We start from the raw sequence: 21,504 nt of genomic DNA, 5'->3' as shown, positions 1-21,504 counted from the left end.
CGGTGATAACGGGACTCGTGAGCGGGATGGCCCACCAGTTCAGGGTGGTGACCAACGGGAGGGCGAACGACACCAGCGAGTTGAGCAAACCGATCACGCTCGTCACTGGTAAAATAACATATGTGCATAAATATGAAAAGTATCAGGTGTTTTTTATTTTTTGGAGTCTGAAAAGTTAAATTTTCAACTTCAAATTAGTTTTCGTGTTTAGAACTATTTTTCATCAAAACTGGATGCTTTTTTCAAACAGATGAAAACTCGTCACTGGTTTGTTGTGAAAATATAAATCAAATACAGCAAACTGTTTTGATTTTGTTTAAAATTCAAAAAAATAAACTTGCCTTTTTGAACTGTTCTTTCGGTTAAAAGTTATTATTAGCAAACGATTTATTATTTTTAACTAAAAAGTAAGCTTTTAGCCAAGCCTAATTTTTGTTTTTAATGTAATGACTATTAATATATTAATTCAGTTTATATTAAGTTCTGAACTTAACGCTAGGCTTACATGTTTGTTTAAAAAAAAGTTAATAAATAAGTAGAAATTTTAAAACAGAACTTTTTCTTATTTTTTCATCATTTATACATTAAACAGCATATTATTAATCGAATTATAAAATTACTAAAGATAATAAAAACCTTTCAAAGCTATTAATGATAACTATATTTTAGACCCTGTTAGTCCAAATGTATTACAATATGACGATTTGGGCGAAGACTTTATCACTTTGTCCTGGAAAAACATGCAAGGTATGTAAATAATTAAAATAAAAAAGATTACTGTAAGGGGCTCATATAACTTTGTTCTTTAAAGCTTATCTGTCCTTTTTTAACAAGACTACAGTTTGTATATTTTGATATATTTTTCTACAAGGAGCGATAAAGTACGAGATAAGTTACGAGTACAACGACCAAACGAGGAAACTGGAAACAACGAAGAACCCGTACCACCTGAAAGACCTGAAGAAGCAGACCGAGTACGCGTTCCGCATCACTTCAGTTGGGGTGAGGGGAAAGATAAGCACAAGCAGCAAGGTTCTCACCGTATTCACCGGTCTGTTGTTCTGCAGTTCACATATTTAACAAAAAAAAATACATCAAATACTAGATTTTTTTTTCACTGGTTTGCTGTTCATCATTTGTACATCAAATCGGTCAGTTTTTACTGGTCTGTAACATTTCACATAAACAACTAGAATACTGTTTTTATTTACGACGGTCACTTGTTCTGCACGATGTTAAATGTTAATGTTTTTAAATTGATATTTTGCAGAGCTTCTATCTCCCAAAAGACTCAAGTCAACCTCAGTTGACACGAACTCAATAGGACTTGATTGGGACGACTTTAAAGGTAAATACTTTTATAAGAGTTAATTACAGAAAAAAGTAGTTAAAAAGTTTGACTTCAGTACTAACTTTTTTAATATTTATGTTTGGCTTTATTTAACTAAAGTGAACAGCACTTTTTAAAGACACTTTTTTAAGTAAAAGTAAATGTGAAAAACAGATATTTAAAAGCATCTACCACAATCTATTCAGTTTTTATAATATAAAAATTTGTATGTAAATTATTTAACATCAAAGGTTCTTCCGGATACCGAGTGTACTACCAGCCAGACGGCAAGGCGGCAAAATTCACCGCGGATTCTCAGAAGTCTGAGGTTCAGTTGACGGAAAACCTGGTTGCCGGCACAAAGTACAAGATCACTGTGACGTCATTGGACAGTAAAAAAGTAGAGAGCCAACAAAGCGACCCTGTATTTGTCACTACAAGTAATTTTAATTATACTTATTAGATACTTATCGTAAAGTGCTTCATAAAAAAAATTACATGGTGTTTTAAACATTCAAAATAAAAATTAAATTTTCTTTTCAGTGGTTGGCCCACCGAAGGGAGTTGAGATAACAAAAATATTCTCCAATAAAGCAACTGTGCTGTGGAGTCATATACAAGGTAAAATTTGAAAATTTGTAAAATTAACATTTAATTAAATGCAATTAATAGTTTAAACAAAAAAAAAAGCTGTTCATTACAAACTTTTTGATAATGATTTGAAAATTTAATCTTTAAATTGTTTTTTATTACGGCTAGTTAAACGCAAGTTGTCGTGAAACAAAGTATAATTTAAGTAAGCAGTTTAAAAAAAACTTATTAAACAAACAAGACGAATCATAGATTAGTTGAATAGTAAAAACAAACTTTAGGAGCTGTTGAGTACCGAATCCGAGTGAAGAACGACGAAGGGACGAGCGTCCAGGACAAGAAGATGCCAGCTTTCAAGGTGGAGGGAAGGAAGCAGCAGCTGCAGGTTGAAGGGTTGCAAGCGGGAAGCACCTATCACGTCGAGATCGCCTCCGTGGACGCGCTCGATCGGCAGAGCAAGACCTTCAGCTCACTGGAAACTTTCACAACATGTAAGCTAACGCATTGGTAGAATACTAGCTTTTTCTTAGATGTTTTGTAGCAGAAGTCTAACTAAAAAGCTTTAAAAAATAAATAGCCTTTTACTTCTAAGCTTAATCGTAAACTCAGTAAAATTGTAATGAGTTTATATTTTACAGTGTTGGATCCGCCGAAGGAAGTAAAAGTTTTTGATATTTACACCGACCTAGCTACTATCAGTTGGAAGAGTGTCGAGGGTTAGTTGTTTCTTAATGTTTTTTATTCTTTGAAGAAGTTTTATAATACTTTTGAAAGCTACTTTTTCTTTATCAACTGAGTCTGTGTAAAGCTGAAGCTGTCTCTAATTTTTTCCAACCATTTACAAAAATTTTTAAGAATTTTTTGACAAGTTTTAATTTTAAGCGAATTTTTCCTTGACAGCTGATTTTTTTGCAAAAAATTTTTTTACAACTAACTGATTGATTTTTTTAAAAACTTATGTTGCACTACTCAGGAGCTGTCAAGTACAAGATTCACCTGTCCAGTGGAACCGACGAAGAGTATGAAGAGGTGGCTGCGACCAGCCAGGAGGACCAGGAGTTTAGGTTGGACCACCTGGAAGCTGGTAAGGAGTACCAGGTGCGGGTAACACCCGTTGACAAGTTTGACAGGCAGGGGAGAGGGTGGAGCCCCGTCGCTTACTTCACGACTAGTTCGTTTGTAGAAAAACTAGTAGTAGGAATAACTCAAAAGTTAAATTTATTTTATGTTAATATTATATTTTGTGCATTTTTTTAACTTTTTTTTGCTCATTAGTTTGCTGTCACACTTAAAACTGCTTTCACTTCAAAACAAATTTGTTTATACTAGTAGGTAGACTAAGTTATTTAATGCAAGCACTGCTATGACGTTATTGTTAATTATCTGTAAATTTCATTGCCTATTTCCTTTATTAATGTTTTTTAAATTTCTATTTCATCTATAAAGAAACTACCGTTTTTTAAATAACAAAAATAAGTTTTTATTGAAAAATATAATTTTTTTTTTATAAATACGCAACAAGTTAGATGAAATTACAACTTTTTAAGTCTCATGACTTGATCTATTTTTTTATTAACTTGACTTTACTAACAGTCTTTTTTACTTTCTTCAGTGCTGGGACCGCCAGAAAAGGTTGAAATATTGGAAGTTCTAACTGACCAAGCTACAGTAACGTGGGATCAAGTTAAAGGTTTGTAAAACAATAACAATTATCTAGTTTGTAGTAGAATTTAAGGCTTCCAATAACTAATCAATAATTTATAAGTTACGCTAAAAATGTTTACTTTTACATGTTTAAATTAATACTTTTTTTCAATTATTTTTAAAGTATGTATAATTTAAGAATAAGAATAACATAACAAATAAAATTTTTTATCATTACTTCTGTTTTTTAACACATATTTTCAAACAGGGGCCAAGCTGTACAGGGTGCAAGTGATAAACGAAAACATGGAGACGGTGGTCCAGAAAGAGGTGTTTTCCCTGAACTCGAACAAGCAGCAGTTGCTGGTAACAGGGCTGCACAGTGGTGTGGAGTACCAGGTGAAAATATCCACCGTCGACAGGTTCGACAGGCAGAGCAGGCAGTGGAGCTCACCGATTTACTTCACCACAAGTTTGTGCTGATATATTTTATAACGCAGCTAGTAGGGCATTGTATTTAATTTAAGATACTTTTAGAAGGCAGCTAGTAGGGCATTAATTTTTTGTTCTACTGCAGTCACATTTTAACTATAACTTAAAACAACTATCTATGCCTTTTAAACTCGAAGTCAATATAATTTTTTGAAGCTGCCAAGTGAATATGTCTTTACAATTCGAAATCAGTGTAATTTTTGAAGCAGGGTTGACTATTAAGTGTTTAAAACATGAGGATAGTGTGTTTAATAAACTTTAAATTAACTAGTATTTAAAAGTTTTCTTTGCCATTTCTACTATTTCAGTACAATAATCAGTTTTACGTAATAAAACAAGTCACTGTTTTTTGATCAAAAAACTTAAACCTTTCAAAGAGTTGCTTATGGTAATAATAAAAATATTTGATTACAAACAGTTTATAATTTGATTCAAATAAAATAAATTCATTGTTTTAATCAGTGTTAGATGCGCCAAACGAAATAGAAGTCAAAGATGTGACGACTGAAAAAGCTTCAATTATTTGGGGCAGCATACAAGGTAAGCTATTTCTTGGATTTTTTTAGCCTTGCAAAAAATATTGTTGCAGCCTTTTCTCTAATGAGACAGACTTATCACACTATTTTTTTATAAAGAAAAAACAACTCTTATTAACTTTAAACTTTCGCGTGTTACAATGTATTTAAAAATTAATACTACTTAAAAAGCTGCAAAATAATCTTTTTGTAGTACTGTTGTACATTTTTTTCTAGTAAGAAAATGATAATACAATTTTTTCAATTAAAAAGTTCTTGTATTTTTGTGTTAATCTGATTTCAAAATAATAACACTTTCAAAAGGAGCGAGATCTTACAAAGTGCTGGTTAAGAAGACGGACGGGGAGACGTTCATGAACAAGGAGATGGCGGCAACGTCAGACTTCAAACAGCAGGTCCAAGCGCAAGGACTGCAACCAGGTCAGGAGTACCAGGTGAGGATCTCGAGCGTTGACAAGATGGGAAGGCAGAGCAGGGAATGGAGCAGACCCCAATACTTCACTACTTGTTAGTATATAAGTTATGTGTGTTATTAATAACTTATTTTATATATGTTTCTTTAGATTGTTGGTTTGTTTTTCTTGTATGTTCGTAATTTAACAACTAGTGTAATATATGTGAAAACATATTTCAAAACATAAATGTCATCTCCATGTTATCATGTATGTTATGAGATAATACCTGTAATAAATATGATCTGCAACTTAGTAATTTCTATCAACTAGAAAATTTATAAATTTTATTTTAAAAACAGTGATTAAGCCTCCGAGAAAAGTGGAAGTTTCTGAAATAATAGCGGAAGCTGCAAAATTGACCTGGGACTCAATTAAAGGTAGTTTTATATTCTAATAACAAGTAATTTTTCATTCAAAAGAAAGAAAAAAAAAGTTTATAAGCTTTTTTAATACTGGTTTACACTTGTGTCTTGTTAAGTACATGCCGGGATAAAACAAAATATATGGCTATTTGCAGATTACAAAACTATTAATTTATAAACAAGTAAACTTGCCTTTAAAAACTATAAACATCAAGTCTTAGAATATCATATTAACATATATACAATCAATATAACAACAATATTATCTACACAGGAGTGAAGTCATACAAGGTGCAGGTGACAGATGAAAACGACGTGATAGTGATCAACAAGGAAGTGTCGCACAAATCATCGGGTTTCAAGCAGCACCTGCAAGCGAACCAGCTTGTGAGCGGTGTAGAGTACAGGGCAAGGGTGGCGAGCATAGACAAGTTCAACAGGCAGTCGGAACAGTGGAGCTCCGTTGCCGTGTTCACTACGTGTGAGTGAAATATAATGTATAATGTATTTGTTTCTTGTATTTTTGAGGTAAAAGAACGAGCATTTCTGTTATTTTTTGTTCAGCTAGCTGAAGCGTGGTAACTTTAAAACTTAGAAAAGTCTGTTAGTGACATCGCTTAATTTTTATTACATTTACGTTTTTAGACAGTAGGATATATCAAAAAGTTAACTGTTACAGTTTTATGTATAAAATAAGTTAAATAATCTTTAATATTAAATCTATTTATTTACACAAAGGCAACGACGTTTCACCCCTAAGGGATCGTCGTTGCCTTTGTGTAAATAAATAAATTTTTAATTAACTTTGTCTCCAAAATTAGTTTTGTTGAGATCAGCTGTGCGTAAGGAATACTCCTTGCAAATACCAAAACATTTTTTATTGTAACAAACTAGATTTTAAAATAAAACTTTTATTTTAATGTTTTAAAAATGTTTTTACAGTGCTAGAAGCACCGACTGAGGTAGAAGTTTCAAATATTTTCACTGATAAGGCCACCATTGTATGGCAACACATAGAAGGTTCGTTCATTTTTAAATTTTATAATAGTTGTATATTTCAAAACTTTTTTTAGTTTGACATACCTTCACTCAAGTAAATAAGTTTTAAACTAATAATAAAAATAAAAAAGCTAAACAGTTTCAAAAATAAAATCTTGACATCATTGTGATTATGAAAAATGATAACTAGTCTAACCAGTAGCAACCAACTAAAACAGGAGCCAAGTCATACAAATTACGAGTTACGAACGCAGACGACAAAATTGTGATCAGCAAGGAAAAGTTGTCATCAGGAGGGTCGAGTCAGCAATTGATAGTTACACAGTTGCAGGCAGGAGAAGAATATAAAGTAACAATAGCATCAGTTGACAAGCTGAACAGGCAGTCTGTTGAGTGGAGCTTGCCAAGCTACTTCACCACGAGTTAGTGTTGAAATATTAACTGAAACTGTTTTGCTCTATTTTCTTTACGATTTAAATTGCCTCGCAAAAAAAATTATTCATAAGAAAAGTCTTGATGTTTTTAAAAATCTTACTGACGATTCTAACTACTATCAAATGTTTTTATTAGTATAAATATTTTAAGGTGTTATGTAGCAACCAAAGATATGATCGAAAAGCTAAGTTAATTCATTAATAACTTGAACGAATTACAGTGAAGATGTTAATGTTTGCGTTGGTTAAAGCATCTAAATTTGTAAAAACTCATCTTTCTTATGTCAAAGTTTTAGCTGCTCGCCCAATTTTTTAGTTTTAATATCATTACAGTAATCGGACCACCGAATGAGGTAGATGTTACTGATATCAATACAAATGAGGCTACTATCAACTGGAAGTCTGTGAAAGGTAAGGTTTTATTAAATTTGAAAATAAGTGTTGCATTGTTTGTGCATGTATTTTTTTTATAAATACCAAACATTTGATATTTTAATATAAATGTTAAGTACGTTATCAAAATAATTTTTTTAACAAACTAAGATAACTGGTCTTTGTAAACATTACTAAGTTACACAACTTCCTATTTTGAAAGTATTATTTCATAGTTATGTTATTTATTTAGAAAAAAAAATAAGATTAGTTGAGTACTTAAAATTAAAAGCTGTTTTCAAAAAACTAAGATTAAAAAAAGATAATAAAACTTGTCAAAAAGGTGCAAAGTCGTACAAAGTGCTAGTGACAAACGGAGATAACGAAATTGCTGTCAACAAGAACGTGTTTTCCACCGACAACGACAAGCAGCAGTTGCTTGCCCTCAGTTTAGAATCAGGCGTAAAGTATCAGGTCAAAATATCTTCCATTGACAAGTTCGACCGCGAGAGCAGGGAATGGAGCTCGCCTACTTTTTTCATCACAAGTTAGTTTCACTTATTAAAATCACTTCAGAATATCTCAAGCTCATAAATACCGCACTTTGTTTGTTTCAATTTTTTCAAACAAATGCATATTTGGCAACGTATACTAAACTGGCTTAGTGCTTTTAATTTAAATATTTTATTCCAGGACCAGAAAAGCCACAAGGAGTGCAAGTGGTCGACGCGTCAGTCGATTATATTGAGTTCGCATGGAAAAAGTCAACAGGTTAATATTATCATCCGTAGTTAATGTCTTTAGATGTAAAACTAATTTTGTAAAGTTTTAAAACTTTAGAAACAAAACTTTTCTTTTGTAAGAATATGTTATTAATTTGATTTTCGATCAGTGAAAAACTAAGATTTAATCATAAAAAAAAATTAAGGTGCAACAAGCTACGAAGTGCACATTCAGTCTGAATCGTCCAACGACAGAGAGGAGACCACCGTGCAAACGAAGTATCGAGTCGGGGGATTGACCCCGGGTGAGAAGTGCACGGTGCACGTTCACGCGAAATCCAGGGACGTTTTGAGTGACGCCAGCGTTGGGGTTTCCCACAGAACAAGTGAGTGATTGTATTATAAAAACTTGTATTTGAAAAAATTTTTTAGTTTAGCTTGTTTTTAAGTAAATATCTGTTTGTTGAAAACTTTAACTAGGTTTTGGAAACTTAAAATAGTTTTGTTATACTTTTCTTTTTAAATGAGAATACTTTAAAACTTACTAATTTGACTTACAATACAGTTTTAAGTGCGCCTGAAGGATTGACAGCAAGAACAATAAACTTAACTGCGATTGAACTTAACTGGAAAAAGCTAGCGAGTTAGTTGCAATAGTCATTGAAAATTTACACGTACTTGTACCAAATTAACAACATACATCAACAGCTAAACAATGTTATTTGGAAAAGTATTCATTAGAACTTGTTTTTAAAAGTCTGTATTAAGGTAACAAACATCACAAATAACTTGTTTACGTTTATGAACTCACTAAAGCTTCTGTAGCAAAATAATAATACCGTACACTTTTTAGTGGTAACATAAATAAAGACTTTTTACTACCCAGGGTCGCTGTCCTACACTCTACACATCACTAGCGAGTCGCAAGCCGCCAACAAGAAGATGTCGTTGTCGCAGTCTTATGAGAAAATAGACGGAATACAAAGCAACAGTTACGTCATAACCAGGCTCACCCCGTTGACCCTGTACAGCTTCCAGACGTCAGCTAAGAACTTGGACGGGACCGAGGGATTGATCAGCACTTCCGTCAGCGCTTTCACCGGTAAATAGTTTTGTTTATATTGAAAATATCACTTTACTTACACTATGATGGTAATAACTTTTATGAGCTACCCTTTAATTGTAATTAATGAAACCTTTTGTAATTTTATTTGAGTCTACATATTCTAATATTTTTTGTTAATAAACAACAAGAGGTCTGTAATATTTTTTTTTAATTTTTAATTTAGCAAACTAAGATTCGCTCAAACAGCTCTTCAGTGCATTAAATAAAAATTGAAAGTCATAAAAGACTTATAATATAACATTAGTATATGTATATATCTTATTTCAGTTGAGTAATATGTAGTTTTTATACACAGGCGAGATTGCTTTGGTGAAGGACGATTTCAATTGGGTGCAGATAAAGTTTCCGCGCATCTCATTCGCTAATATGTACGTGGTGACGTATGAGTGGGGCGGCACAGTATCAAGGGAGAGGTCTCTAGAAATACCAGCAAACAAAGTTGAATCGTGAGTTTATTTGTTCTTGTATATTATAAATCTATTCTTATGCAGGAGCTTTAAAACAACAAAAAAAAAAATAAAACATTTATTGTGTGACGTATTAAAAAATTTATATACCTGGAAATACCAGCAAACGAAGTTGTATTGTAAGTTTGTTAGTTCTGTATAACAAAATTTTTTGATACTGAAACTTTGAAAATAAATTACTTAACTAACTTATTGTATGGTGTATATAAAATTACATGATGTTTTTGTGTTTTACTGGTAGAAACATTTGAGCGTAACAACAGTTTAACCGGTTTTTTTCTATTTTTTTACCGTTCTGAGTTGTTTAATTAAACAAAAATGTTAAATAAACTGTCGCCAAGTTTATTTTAGTTTCTAACAACTTAAGTAAAATATTTATGCTGTTTTGGTAATATATTTTTTTTTTAATTATCAACAATATAATTCACTATATAAATATTTTTTGTCAACTTTTATGCTATGATGTTTCTTTTATAACAGTCTTGGAAATAAATGGGTTACAACGAAAATAACTGAGCTATTTCCGAGCACCGAGTACAAAATGCGAGTTGACGCTAACGGAAATTTCGGAGAACACATTTCTTTGGAAGGCTTCACTGTAAAAACACGTCAGTTTATATCAGATATGACTTGATGATAAAAAAAGAGATTGCAACTGTGCTGTGCTCTAAACACTATTTATGTTTTTTACTTCATTTTTCAATTAAAATGTTTAATTTTATTTTTTAAGCAGCTTGAGTTTATTTTTCAATTAAATGAAATAATATATCTTCAAACCTACTTATGTCACAAAACTGTTTTTATCTAAAAAAATAAACAGTTGACCTCCCCCCACCAACAAACATAGTGATTGAAAAGGTCATGGCAAACCACATTGAAGTGTCCTGGACGCCCAACAAGTTTGCGGATGGTTACCAAGTCAACATTCTTGATGCCCTGAACGGAGCACTTGTCTCACAAACGTAAGATGTATACAAATACGTTAACTTTATCAACTTTTTATCTTTTGTCCACAATTACCAATCGAATACTTTTAACATAGAATTTTGGACAATTGCAAATATTAGTTATAACTTTTAGCTAAAGTGTTTCAATTACCATGAATTGATTATTAAATAAAACAGTTTTTAGTTTTATATTGTTTTCATTGAGTTTTAAACAAATTATAATACTTTTATCGTTTAACCGATTATTTAACAAGTATTTTTTGTTATTAGCTATAAAAGAATTATTTCTTTTAAAAACACTATTAAAATTTTTACAGGGTAATTAATGGAAATACGGCTAAAGTGGATAGCTTGCAAACATTGAAAAAATATCTAGTTACACTGCAAAGTTTAACGGGACAATCTTTGTCTAAGGAAAGTGACCCTATACCTTTCCAAACACGTTTGTTTTTCACTATGTTTTATTTAATATAAGTTTGATTAAATTCTAAATAATTTTGAGAGATTAAGTTTTAAGAAATTGTTATTATTGTTAATTATTCTGATTGCTTTTGAATTAACTTATACTTTTCTCTTTTTTGAGATAAATAAAGCCAAAAACTCTAATCAAACGGTACACTCCAAAAACAACTTTTTAAATAGTTAAATTATTTTCTAGAAATTTTCTACTTTCAAATTGCAACCGCTGTCATACTGTGTTTAGATTTTGACTAGTGGTTCAATTTTCTTTATGTAACTAAACAAGATCACGTTATCAGTGTGTATTTAAAAGTTTCGTAAACTTACCCGTAGCGAAATGCAAATAATTATTTTTATAGCTTTAAAAAAGTTGTTAACGCATTAATTTGAGTTTAAATACTCTAAATTTAAAACATCGTTTTTATCGGTTATCATTCGAGCACTTATCAACATATTAACCAACCAGTACAAATGTTAACCAATCACAATCAAGCACAAGTAACACATTAACCAATCACAGGTCACCCGGCACCAGTACTACCGCTGGATGCCGCTCCGGAGCTGCAGGATAAAACGCCAACTTCGATCAAGTTGTGGTTACCGGTGGTGACGTATGCTGATTATTACACAATATACGTGTATGATGACGTCACCAGTGAACTCGTCACCACCCGCAAGATAAGGTTGGTACTTTCATAAAAAATTATGAAAACATTTTTATTTCAATAGTTTTAATTTTTAACTAAGTTAAAATAAAAACTATTTAATTACTGTTAAAGCGTTAAACCATGTAAAAAAACGGATGTTTTTTCATAATGTTGTAAAAATTAAAAGTTTTACTTTTCTATTTTAATATACCATATTTTCTATATATACCATATTTGTAAACAAAGATACTTTTTTAATCATTGCATGCTGAGTTTAATTTTTACTCCTATCAACTAAAAGGTTTTTTGTAAACACATATTTTTGTTAACAAACAATATTAACTAGTAAAAATATCTAGTCTCAAACGTCTTTATTAATTAAAATTTTATAACAATAAAAACAAAGTATAACTAAATTTAAACTTTTTGAAGCGGTCAAACTGAAGATAAGCATTCAGTTAGCATAGAAGGACTGAAAGACAACAAGTTTTATACAATCAACTTCATGGCTACTGGCTTCGGCGGAGATAATTCAAAAATAAGTCTTGGTCTAACAGTTTCGACAGGTAACATTTTTTAGTATATAAGTATGTCTTGTGTTGTTTAGTTTTATAAGTTAAATTTTACTTATAATTCTTTAAACACCTTACAATGGTTTTATAGCTTACCCTCTTTTAGACAGTTAGAAAAACTATAAGTAAAGCCATTTGATGATAAACTTGAAGGTTATAAACGAACCAATAAAAAACATTTTAATAAAAAACACAGAACGATTGCTACCGGATCCGCCGAAGAACGTGCAGATAATAAAGAAGAGCGCCAGGTACCTCCTGATCACTTTTGAGAAGGCGGATGACGCTTTCTACTACTCCATCGTCGCCACGAACCAGTACAAGGGAACCACTAGATCGTTCAGGTATGAAAGTAAAATGAGATGTTGAAGTAGAAGGTTACAAGAGGCGGTTATTATTTACTTCAGTTTTAATTCGTATTAGTTTTATATGTACCCACTTTTTTAACAATGTACCCCGTAACAGGTTTGCATAAAACTAAAAGTTGATATTAAAATGAGAACGATTCATTCATGATAGATAAAAATTAAAAATAGTTGTATATACACTCATATGCTTAGTTTTATTTTTGTAAAATAGAGTCCGTTACTTGTATCTTATTTGTTCTTATTAATTCTCAATTGAGGTAAAATATATTTTCACAGGAACGTTCAGCCTCCGTACAGGATGGGAGGGCTGCGAGTTGGCGACCTGTACTCGATTAAGGTCAGTTCGCACAGTAAGTACGGGGACGCTGTGCCGAGTGAACCCATCAGTGTTGAAATACGTTAGTTTTAAATGTTCAGAATTTAAAAATAAACTAACTTAGACAATTCATTAACTTTTAGCATATTTAATAGCAAGTACGCAACAATAGAATAAATTTTTGTTTAAAAGCTTTACGAGTTACTAAGTAAAAAATAATTTTTATATATGATCAGCATTCCCGAGGGGCGGCACGATCAGAGGATGCCGCCAGACGAGGCTGACGTCACAGGGCTTCCGTCTCCAATGGATACCGACCCCGTACACGTCACAATACGTTCTGACGTTGTCCATCGGAAGCAAACCCGTGCTGAAGGTCACCGACGTCGGAAGTAACCAGGTTTGACTTTTGTTATGAAAATAAGTAAATAATTTATATTATGTTTTTGAAAAAATAAACAGGTATCTTTTTTGTGACGTAATAACTAAAATTAAGTATACTTTTTTTGAGTATGATATTCAGTAGCTTTGTTTTGATTGCTGAATAACTAATTATAGTTCATTAAGTATTTAATTATAAAAAGTGCGCAAATACAGAAAAAAATCTTTAAAAATGTAAAGGTCTAAAAAAAGCTCTCGCATTAAGCATTTTAGCTAACGTGAAATATTTTATTTAAGCTAGTTTTAAATTTTAAGCTGAATGAAATTAATTATTTTTTCTAACTTTTTTAATTTTTATAAAACTTACAGTACAACTTTGTCGGTTTAAAACCGTCCACGACCTACAACGTCAAAGTGGTCGCGTTGGACCGGAAGAAGGGAGAAATGGCCGCCTCGCAGTGGGTCAGAGTCAGGACAAGTTTGTCAATTTTGTTTGAATGTAGTAGAAAGTTGATCAAAAAAAAAATCTAGACTTTTGAGTTTTAATGTCTGCAAAACCTAACGTTTAATTCTTTTTTAATTTCTCACGAATAAATTATGATGTTTAAACGTAAAACTTATAAAAAAAATTTAAAATAAACAACGTTAACTTGTAGGTCGAGGTTCATCGATGAGCAGCAGAACCCAAGACACTGCCATCAGAAACTTCTACCAGTCGGTAGTAAAAGGCGTCGAGTGAGTTTTAAACCTTAACTTATACGGAATAAACTAAAAGCAATCTGATAAGTTTATTTTTTTCAGCCCAAGCAAGGATCCGTCACCGGTTCAGAGAGCTCAATACATCAGGCAGCTCAAGCCACAGATTAGAAAGCTCCATCAGCTGTACCATTACTCGGCCAGATACGCCGACTGTGAGTTTAAACATATATACATAACTATTTTTTTATTTATTTTATGAACAAAATTTACTGTTTCAGACACGAAACCGACGCAACTCATGGAAATATACGAGATCGGTAGGCAACTCATTGACGTTGTGAACGGAGACACCATAATTTCAATGCAAGAGGTACGTTTTTTAATCTGTAAGACTTAAAAAAACTGTACACGAGATAATACTGTACAAAGAACTATCATTAAAAGCTTTAAACTGCTTTGTAAATTTAAAATAATTAAACCTGACCTCTCTTTAATAACAAAAATAATCAAACACAACGAATAAACAGGCAAACGACATGGGCAAGGAAATATCTGAACTCTTCTTCACTGTGACCAGCCTGGAGAGGGTTCTATCAGGTCCAGTACAGACAAGAGTGCGGGGAAGGATGGTGGGTGGCCTGAAGGATTACGTCACAATGAAGAGCTACCTCACAATAGACGCGTCGGAGGGGTTCGGCAAGAACCGGCAGTTCCAGATGAGCTTCAGTCAAATAACCTCCAGGGGCTTCCGGTTGTCCTGGCTGCGGTATCCCGACTCCCACAAGTGAGAGATGTAAAATTACTCCTTAAATTTTATAATTTTATTCTTGGATTCTCGAAATTTTTTCGAACTAATAAAATTTTTATATATTATATGATACTTTTTAAACATAAAAAACTCTTATAAGTTAGAGAAATAAAACTACTTATGTTATTTTTTTAATCGTTTTTTTTCAATCAAAGTTTGTAATATAAACAAGTTTTTTGGTTTTTATATACTTTTATATAAACATATGTACACCCTTCGATTAATGATAGTTTTTAAGCTAACATTTTTTTTGCTAAATTGCAAAGTACTTTAATCAATAAACCTTTAAATTAACATTTTTTCTTATTTTTCTTTAATTATTTCTTATTATTATTAATCGACAAACCTTTACACAGGTACATTGTGACCGTGGATGAGATGGTGGACGGTTACCCGTTGTTACGTCACAACAAGACCCACGTTGGGGTGAGCCACACCTTCGTCAATCTGGGGCCCGACACGCGGTATAACGTCACAATAACCCCATTAGCTTACGACAACTCGCCCATTGAGAAGGTCACCGCCGTCTCGTCTGTTCTCACCAGTTTGTTGTTTTTTGCTTAAATATAAAAATTATATTTATGACTTTTTAGATTTTTAACTTGTGTATAATTAAAATTTATTTCTTTTTTACCACCGTATATTAGCCTCTTATTTAAATTAGTTAAAATAAGTTTAAAAAGAATAATGAAATCGTTTTTAATCATGTATACTTTAAATATACAAATGTTGTTTGTAATATTTAAGTAAGCAAATGCTAAACAATGTAATACTTATAGTCAAAAAATGCGAAAACATAAATTTCTCAATACTACAAAGCGATTAGTTTGAACATTTTAAGTTTAAACATTCTCGTATTGCAGAGTCTCGAAGTAACAAGTTGGATGCCACAGTGAGCTCGGTGGGCAGCAGGCACGTGATAATTTCGTGGAAAACTTGGCCTTCTGATGTCCTGGGTGCCAGCTTTACGTTGTACCAGGGCTACAAAGTCATACAGAAAGTATGTTGGCTTGATTAAAATATATTTATACGCATTTTTTTTTCCGCAGTTTGCAACTATGACTTCCAAGTTTTATTTTGTATTCAATATTAAACAGTTGTATGATTTTTTTATTGTTTTATACATCTTTGAATAAAAGTAATAACTAAAAGCTACTAAAATAGGTTAAGCTATGGTGGTTGTTAAAGAATAATTTTTCACTACAACAATTTTACTGAACCCAGTTTTATTGTAAAAAATACAAAATAATGCGGTTCGTTAGAATATTTTCAACAGAAATCTCGTCCGTTTCTTGTTAATTATTTTTTGACCTCTTTTTTGAACAATATTTTACTTTTTTATTTGTTTATTTATCGATATAAATAAAAATCTAAACTTTTATTTTTAATCACGTATACCATTAACTTTTCGCAATTTTAATCTTTCAGCGCATGGTAACGAGGAGGTCTTCGCACCGAAACCTGATGTTCATAGGACTGGTTTCGGACGCAGAGTACCAAGTGGAGGCAGTCTCGGTGCTGGGAGAAATCATATTCGAGACCACGGTCACCACGAAACCGCCCAAAGTGACCAGGTCGCGATCGCCTGACAGCCTTCTGAAAAATTGTTAGTTTGTTTGTGACGGTTTTCTTTTCTTATACCAACTTTATTCTTAGTTTACTTTTTAAATTGACTTTTCTGTCACTTTAAAATGTATATCACTTAAGATTATGCATTGTACATAATTCAAATCTTAAAGTCTAAATTGCTTTACTTATACTTAATCACACATAAAGTTTACAGAAACGATGATTAAAGCTCATGGACTTGAAACAATCTGTTGCAATTTGCAATCTGCAAATCAATATTTATAAAGTCTTAAAAAACAAACTTGCGAGCTGCTACTTGAAAACATATTTAAAATAATTTATATTTGTGAAACAAGTCTACACGCAATTTTACAACTTTACAAGTTTTCGACATAAAAAGCTCAACATCAGTTTCAAACATATTTTTACGTGAACATCGGCTTATACATAATTTAATAAAAAAATTATCAAAATTTATAAAAATATTATAACAAAAAAATGGTTACAAAAATAATTTACCTAAAAAATTAAATTTGTTTACAGTTGACAAAGACAAGGACGACTCGGAGCAGCTCATGCTGCCACCCACCGGCGTGAAAGCCACCAGCACGCAACCCCACCAAGTGACGATAGAGTGGCAGCGGCCCCCGTCGCTGTCCATTGTGACGTCAGTGGGGTACAGGGTGGGGCTGTACAAGCCTGGCAGGATGCTGCTCGTCAAGCTGGTCCGCAGCACCAAAAAGACCAAAGTGTTAGTTTTTGTAAATTTATAAAATTATGTGAATATTTCAAGATTTAGTTGTTAGGTAAAATTATGGTTTAGAAATTTTAAATAAACTACTTAAAGATGTTTAATTTCTTAACCAAATAGGCCTAATATTTTTAAGTAATTTAGAACTATTTGTATTTAGTGTTAGTTTTTATGTTTTTAGTTAATGTATGTAAATATTTCAAGTACTAGTTATTAGGTAAGGGTTATGTGATTAAGAAATTTTAAGTAAACTGCGAAAGCAATTTAAAATTCTTTAATATATTTAAAACCATTATATTTCTACAACAATTTAACACTTTTAGAACAACTTTATGTATTTGGCTACTTAGTACTGTCGACAATTATTTTTTGTTTTTCATTGTTTTTATAAACTTTACAAAAGTAGACTAACAGTGTAGTATCTAAAAAGTTAGTTTTTATACTTTTAGTTGATTCAGAACTGTTTATGAATATTTCAAACTTTATTTGTTAGATAAGGGTGCTTAAAAAGAACTATTAAAATTGTTGTAAGCTGTTTATAATTTTTTAGTATTTTCAGAAGTTGTTTTAGTTTCCCACTTGGTACTGACAATTTTAAACCTCATAAAAGTAGGAAAATACAACAACTAAATATTAGAAAAGACCTTTTTATTTTCATCGCTTAGGGGGCAGTATAGAGTCAATTTTTAGCTATTTTATGATGTTATGATTTTGTTTTATACGTTTAGCTTATTTTAATTATTAATTACATTCTGTTTAAATCATAAGTTTAAAAAATAACTAAACTTGATGAAATAAATTATCAAAGATCTAGGTAAGCAATAACTTGTTTATGTTTGCAAATTTAGGTCAGCAAACCTTATATATATCTTAAATTAAAGATTAACAAAAGAGTTGACATATTTTTTTTATAATTTATGAAATTTATTGTGAATTGAGTTTATAAAATTCTTATACATGTTGCTATTAATAAATATTAGATTATTTTTTGTTATAAAGTATAATTCTAGCTACAAGTAATCTATTTTATTTATTTATCATGTAAAAAAATTGCAACAAACTTAAAGTACTTTTTAAGCATTTTACCAACTTCTTTAATAAAAATGTTTAAAGCATGTTTATACAATTTCTAAAGTTTAATTATTTAAAATAAGGTTAAAAAGTCATTACTTATTAAATAACAACACTTCTGCTTTAAATATTTTTTTGTTCTTAAAACACCACCCAATTATTTTCCAAAACAGACTTCTTACAGTTCTGACCTAAACTAAAAAAATACTTTTAAACCTTGAAGCTAACAAAGTTCAAAACATAATTTTAACGAGCTTGTAATTAAAGTATTAAGCCATAACAACAAAATGTGCATTTTTATGACCCGCCAAGTTTAAACAACGAAAACACAACAACAAAGTCGTAAAAATTTGTTTGCAATCAAACAACAATCAATTTTTTGTTTGCCTGGATATCGATATAGTCACGTGATCTGGTTAATGTTCAACCTTCACACGTGATCAAAGTCACGTAACCGGGCTTCGGGGTCAGCAAAGCGAACTCGGTTGCGCGACAAAAATCGAAAACAAACACTAAACTGCCATGAGTGCGTTCTCACGTAGTAGCTCGCAATTCGAGAGAGAGCTGCTTGTGCGCGATTTCGAGAGAGAGCGCGTGTTTGTCGAAGCGTGACGGTTTTGAGTTTGTTTTTCAAGTGGTACGTGAGTCGCTGATAAGTTGCGCGTTTTACTACGCGAACGAAAATATTTGAATTTGAAACGTTTTCAAGCGTGTGGTTTTTTTTTTTAGTTTTGCTCAAACTTTAAAAAAAGGCAAAGCTTTAGAACAAAAAATACTAAGTTAATGTATCTTTTATAATGATATAACAATAAGCTACATGTAATCAAAATTAAGTAATTATAAACCTTTTTAAAATCCAAGTACTTAAACCAAGAGTTGGAATGAAGTAAAAGAATTCTAGTTTAATCGATTTTCAATTTAAACTTGTTAAAACTTTAGAGTTTTGAAACCAAGAATGCTTAAAACACAAATCGGTTTAAATTCGTGTAAACTTATATGCAAAATATATGTAAATGTGGTAATATAGTTGTGAAAACAAAAGTTCGTGCAGATTTTTAAAAATTAAACTTTATTTTAGTTTAAGTATTATAACAAACAGATTTCAACATAACGAAGCGTTGTTTACTACAATAAGTGCAACAAGTAATATAATGTTTTTATATAAAACTTGTAGTTATTTTTAACTTAAAACATACACAAATAGATTGAAATACAAACAATAAGGCTTAAAAATAGTTTTAACAAGAAAATTAATTTAAATATTATTATAAAAATTCACAGAACATTCAAGGATGTTGAGCCTGGTGATTATGACGTAAGAGTGAGATCGTTCAACATGAGAAGCCAAAATTCAAAGTCTGATTACTCGAAACTGCTCAAAATAAAAGTTGAGTGAAATATCAACAATCTCAAAACACCCCACCAAGCCTACAAACAACAGCAAACTTGCTTTAAATTTTTTTGAATTGATATTTTACGTTCTTTTTATGCAGATAAGTTCAAAACCTTACTTTTAGTCACTTTTTAAAGCCTACAATTGTTGTTAATCAAATTAACTTGCTTTAGTGAAAATAGTTTTTTGCTTATAATATTTTTTCACTGCAGTTTTTAAGCCAATAGTTTTACAGGTTAAGTTTTAGCACAAGCATTTTTTTTATATTGCATGAAATTTTGCAAGCCAATCAATTTTATGTTTTTGCCTTTTCTTTTATTTAGTACCATTGTTTGCCGAGTTTAATGCAATCATTTTATCGATTTTGTTTAATAAAATCACTTTTGCTTTTACTTGTTTCATTTTTACTTTTCTGATAAGTAAATTTTATATTAAGTATATGTTACTTTATATAGTATATAAAGTAACACATATATAAAGTTAGTGTCACTATAAAGATGTACAGCTAAACATTATAATACTTTAGAATTAAGTTTATATTCCAAAGTAAACTAACATAATACTTATAAAAATCGTCTATCCGTATTGTCAAAGGTTGCCGTTTTTTCCAGGTTTTCGAAATTTCTTTTAAATTTTTAAAAGTACACATTTTTGGGTCTATTTTTAATTTAAACTTAAGTTTAAGGTAAGAAACTGTGTTAAATAGTATAAAAACATTGAAAAGATACTGTTAAGCTACTTTAAATAAGTTTTTTAATAAAAAAAAATTGATGATGACAAAATTTTTTATTTATATGATAGATTTTTTGAGTCAAACCAAAATTTTACTACTCAACATGTGAAAGTTGTTAAAATTAAAGGTTTTTATAGTGATTTTGTTCAAAATTCCAGGTTTTCCAGATTTCAAGATAAAGTGGTAACCCTGGCATTGTGCATAGAAGAATAAAAATATTACATTAGATATGATTAATAAATCATAATCAAAGTGACGCAAAACACAAATAATAAATTGTTAAAGACAAACGTAGTAAAGACTAGTTTTGCTTGTCATACTTCTTAATACATCTATTTTCTAGTTTAGTTTTTTCCAACTGCAGTAACAGACATCGTACGAGGGTGGAAAAAATTTAAATGTCATATGAAAAAGCAATTATGAGGACTGAACAAATATTTACGAATATTGTCACAGTGTACACTGCTGTGTTGTTGCTATACAACAAATAAAATAAATAAACAGTAAACATTGACCATTTGTGATTTCATAAGACATGGCAGATAATTCAGATTTCAATAATATTGTAAAATGGGCATTTCTAGTAAAAACACAGTGTTTTGCTAAATATGTTTTCATAAATAAATTTAATGTTTTATATTTAATTTATTTTCAATCACTTATAATAAATTTGGAATAAAAATTAATTTCATACTACCTAGAGTTAAAATATCTAATACAACTAACTTGTTTTTCAAATTTGCAAATTCTGGAAGCTGTAAAATAAAGACAACTCTAACACACAGGTTTACAAATTTAAAATAGAAGATTAAAAAATGATAGCATTCAAAACAACAACTGAGCTGGTATGCTTAATAAAATTTACATAAGTTTGTTAATGTTATAAGAGCTACATAAAACTCATTTTGAAAACACAGAATTTATTATTTTAATAAAATACGAAGTATATTTTCTACTTTTATTAGCATCACACAATCAAAACAAAATATTTACAATTCACAGTGGGTTTCATTTGCCTGATAAAAACAGCAAATTTTATTTTTTATTAAATCTAAACTTTTTTTAAAACAGTAAATCAAAATTAAATACTATATTATGTGTTTTTTAATTTTAATTTCTGAAAGAAGTCAAAAATATTTGCCTTTCACAAAAATAAATACAAAGTTAAAAATATCTAAACACATAAATACTGTTTCAAGGTTACACAACCTTTTAATCCTAACTTTTCTGTCTATGTAAGCATATCAAATTACTATTCAG

The 21,504-nt window shown here is 30.8% G+C and overlaps 1 protein-coding gene across 1 annotated transcript; it reads left to right on the top strand.

Moving 5' to 3' along the window:
- The first annotated feature begins 2 nt into the window (after nt 1-2).
- On the top strand, nt 3-19,759 carry LOC145832918 (fibronectin-like). The gene is made up of 42 exons (XM_082940119.1): nt 3-108; nt 670-747; nt 872-1,051; nt 1,271-1,348; nt 1,582-1,770; nt 1,874-1,951; nt 2,203-2,412; nt 2,560-2,637; nt 2,895-3,092; nt 3,534-3,611; nt 3,834-4,037; nt 4,520-4,597; nt 4,897-5,100; nt 5,348-5,425; nt 5,685-5,891; nt 6,353-6,430; nt 6,628-6,831; nt 7,177-7,254; nt 7,559-7,762; nt 7,909-7,986; nt 8,144-8,323; nt 8,503-8,580; nt 8,824-9,039; nt 9,359-9,509; nt 10,011-10,138; nt 10,351-10,492; nt 10,795-10,919; nt 11,457-11,619; nt 12,016-12,149; nt 12,352-12,499; nt 12,800-12,921; nt 13,076-13,239; nt 13,590-13,698; nt 13,877-13,955; nt 14,022-14,131; nt 14,198-14,289; nt 14,447-14,703; nt 15,084-15,271; nt 15,591-15,727; nt 16,156-16,333; nt 16,840-17,047; nt 19,400-19,759. The coding sequence occupies exons 1-42, from the start codon at nt 27-29 to the stop codon at nt 19,512-19,514; spliced, it is 5,886 nt and encodes a 1,961-aa protein (XP_082796245.1). The 5' UTR covers nt 3-26; the 3' UTR covers nt 19,515-19,759.
- Nucleotides 19,760-21,504: the final 1,745 nt, after the last annotated feature.

The sequence above is a fragment of the Thalia democratica genome, chromosome 4, assembly GCF_965202585.1.
Source record: "Thalia democratica chromosome 4, ktThaDemo2.hap1.1, whole genome shotgun sequence".
In the NCBI taxonomy this organism is placed as follows: Eukaryota; Metazoa; Chordata; class Thaliacea; order Salpida; family Salpidae; genus Thalia; species Thalia democratica.
Note: the sequence above shows the minus strand (reverse complement) of the source record. Positions and strands in the feature narration are given on the sequence as shown.

What these genes read in the sequence shown, in the direction of transcription:
- LOC145832918 (XM_082940119.1), top strand. Translation starts at nt 27, where the DNA reads ATGGCCCACCAGTTCAGGGTGGTGACCAACGGGAGGGCGAACGACACC. An exon ending in CGTCGCTTACTTCACGACTA is followed by an intron (nt 3,093 to 3,533) that starts GTTCGTTTGTAG and finishes TACTTTCTTCAG; the next exon opens with TGCTGGGACCGCCAGAAAAG. An exon ending in GCCAAGCTACTTCACCACGA is followed by an intron (nt 6,832 to 7,176) that starts GTTAGTGTTGAA and finishes ATATCATTACAG; the next exon opens with TAATCGGACCACCGAATGAG.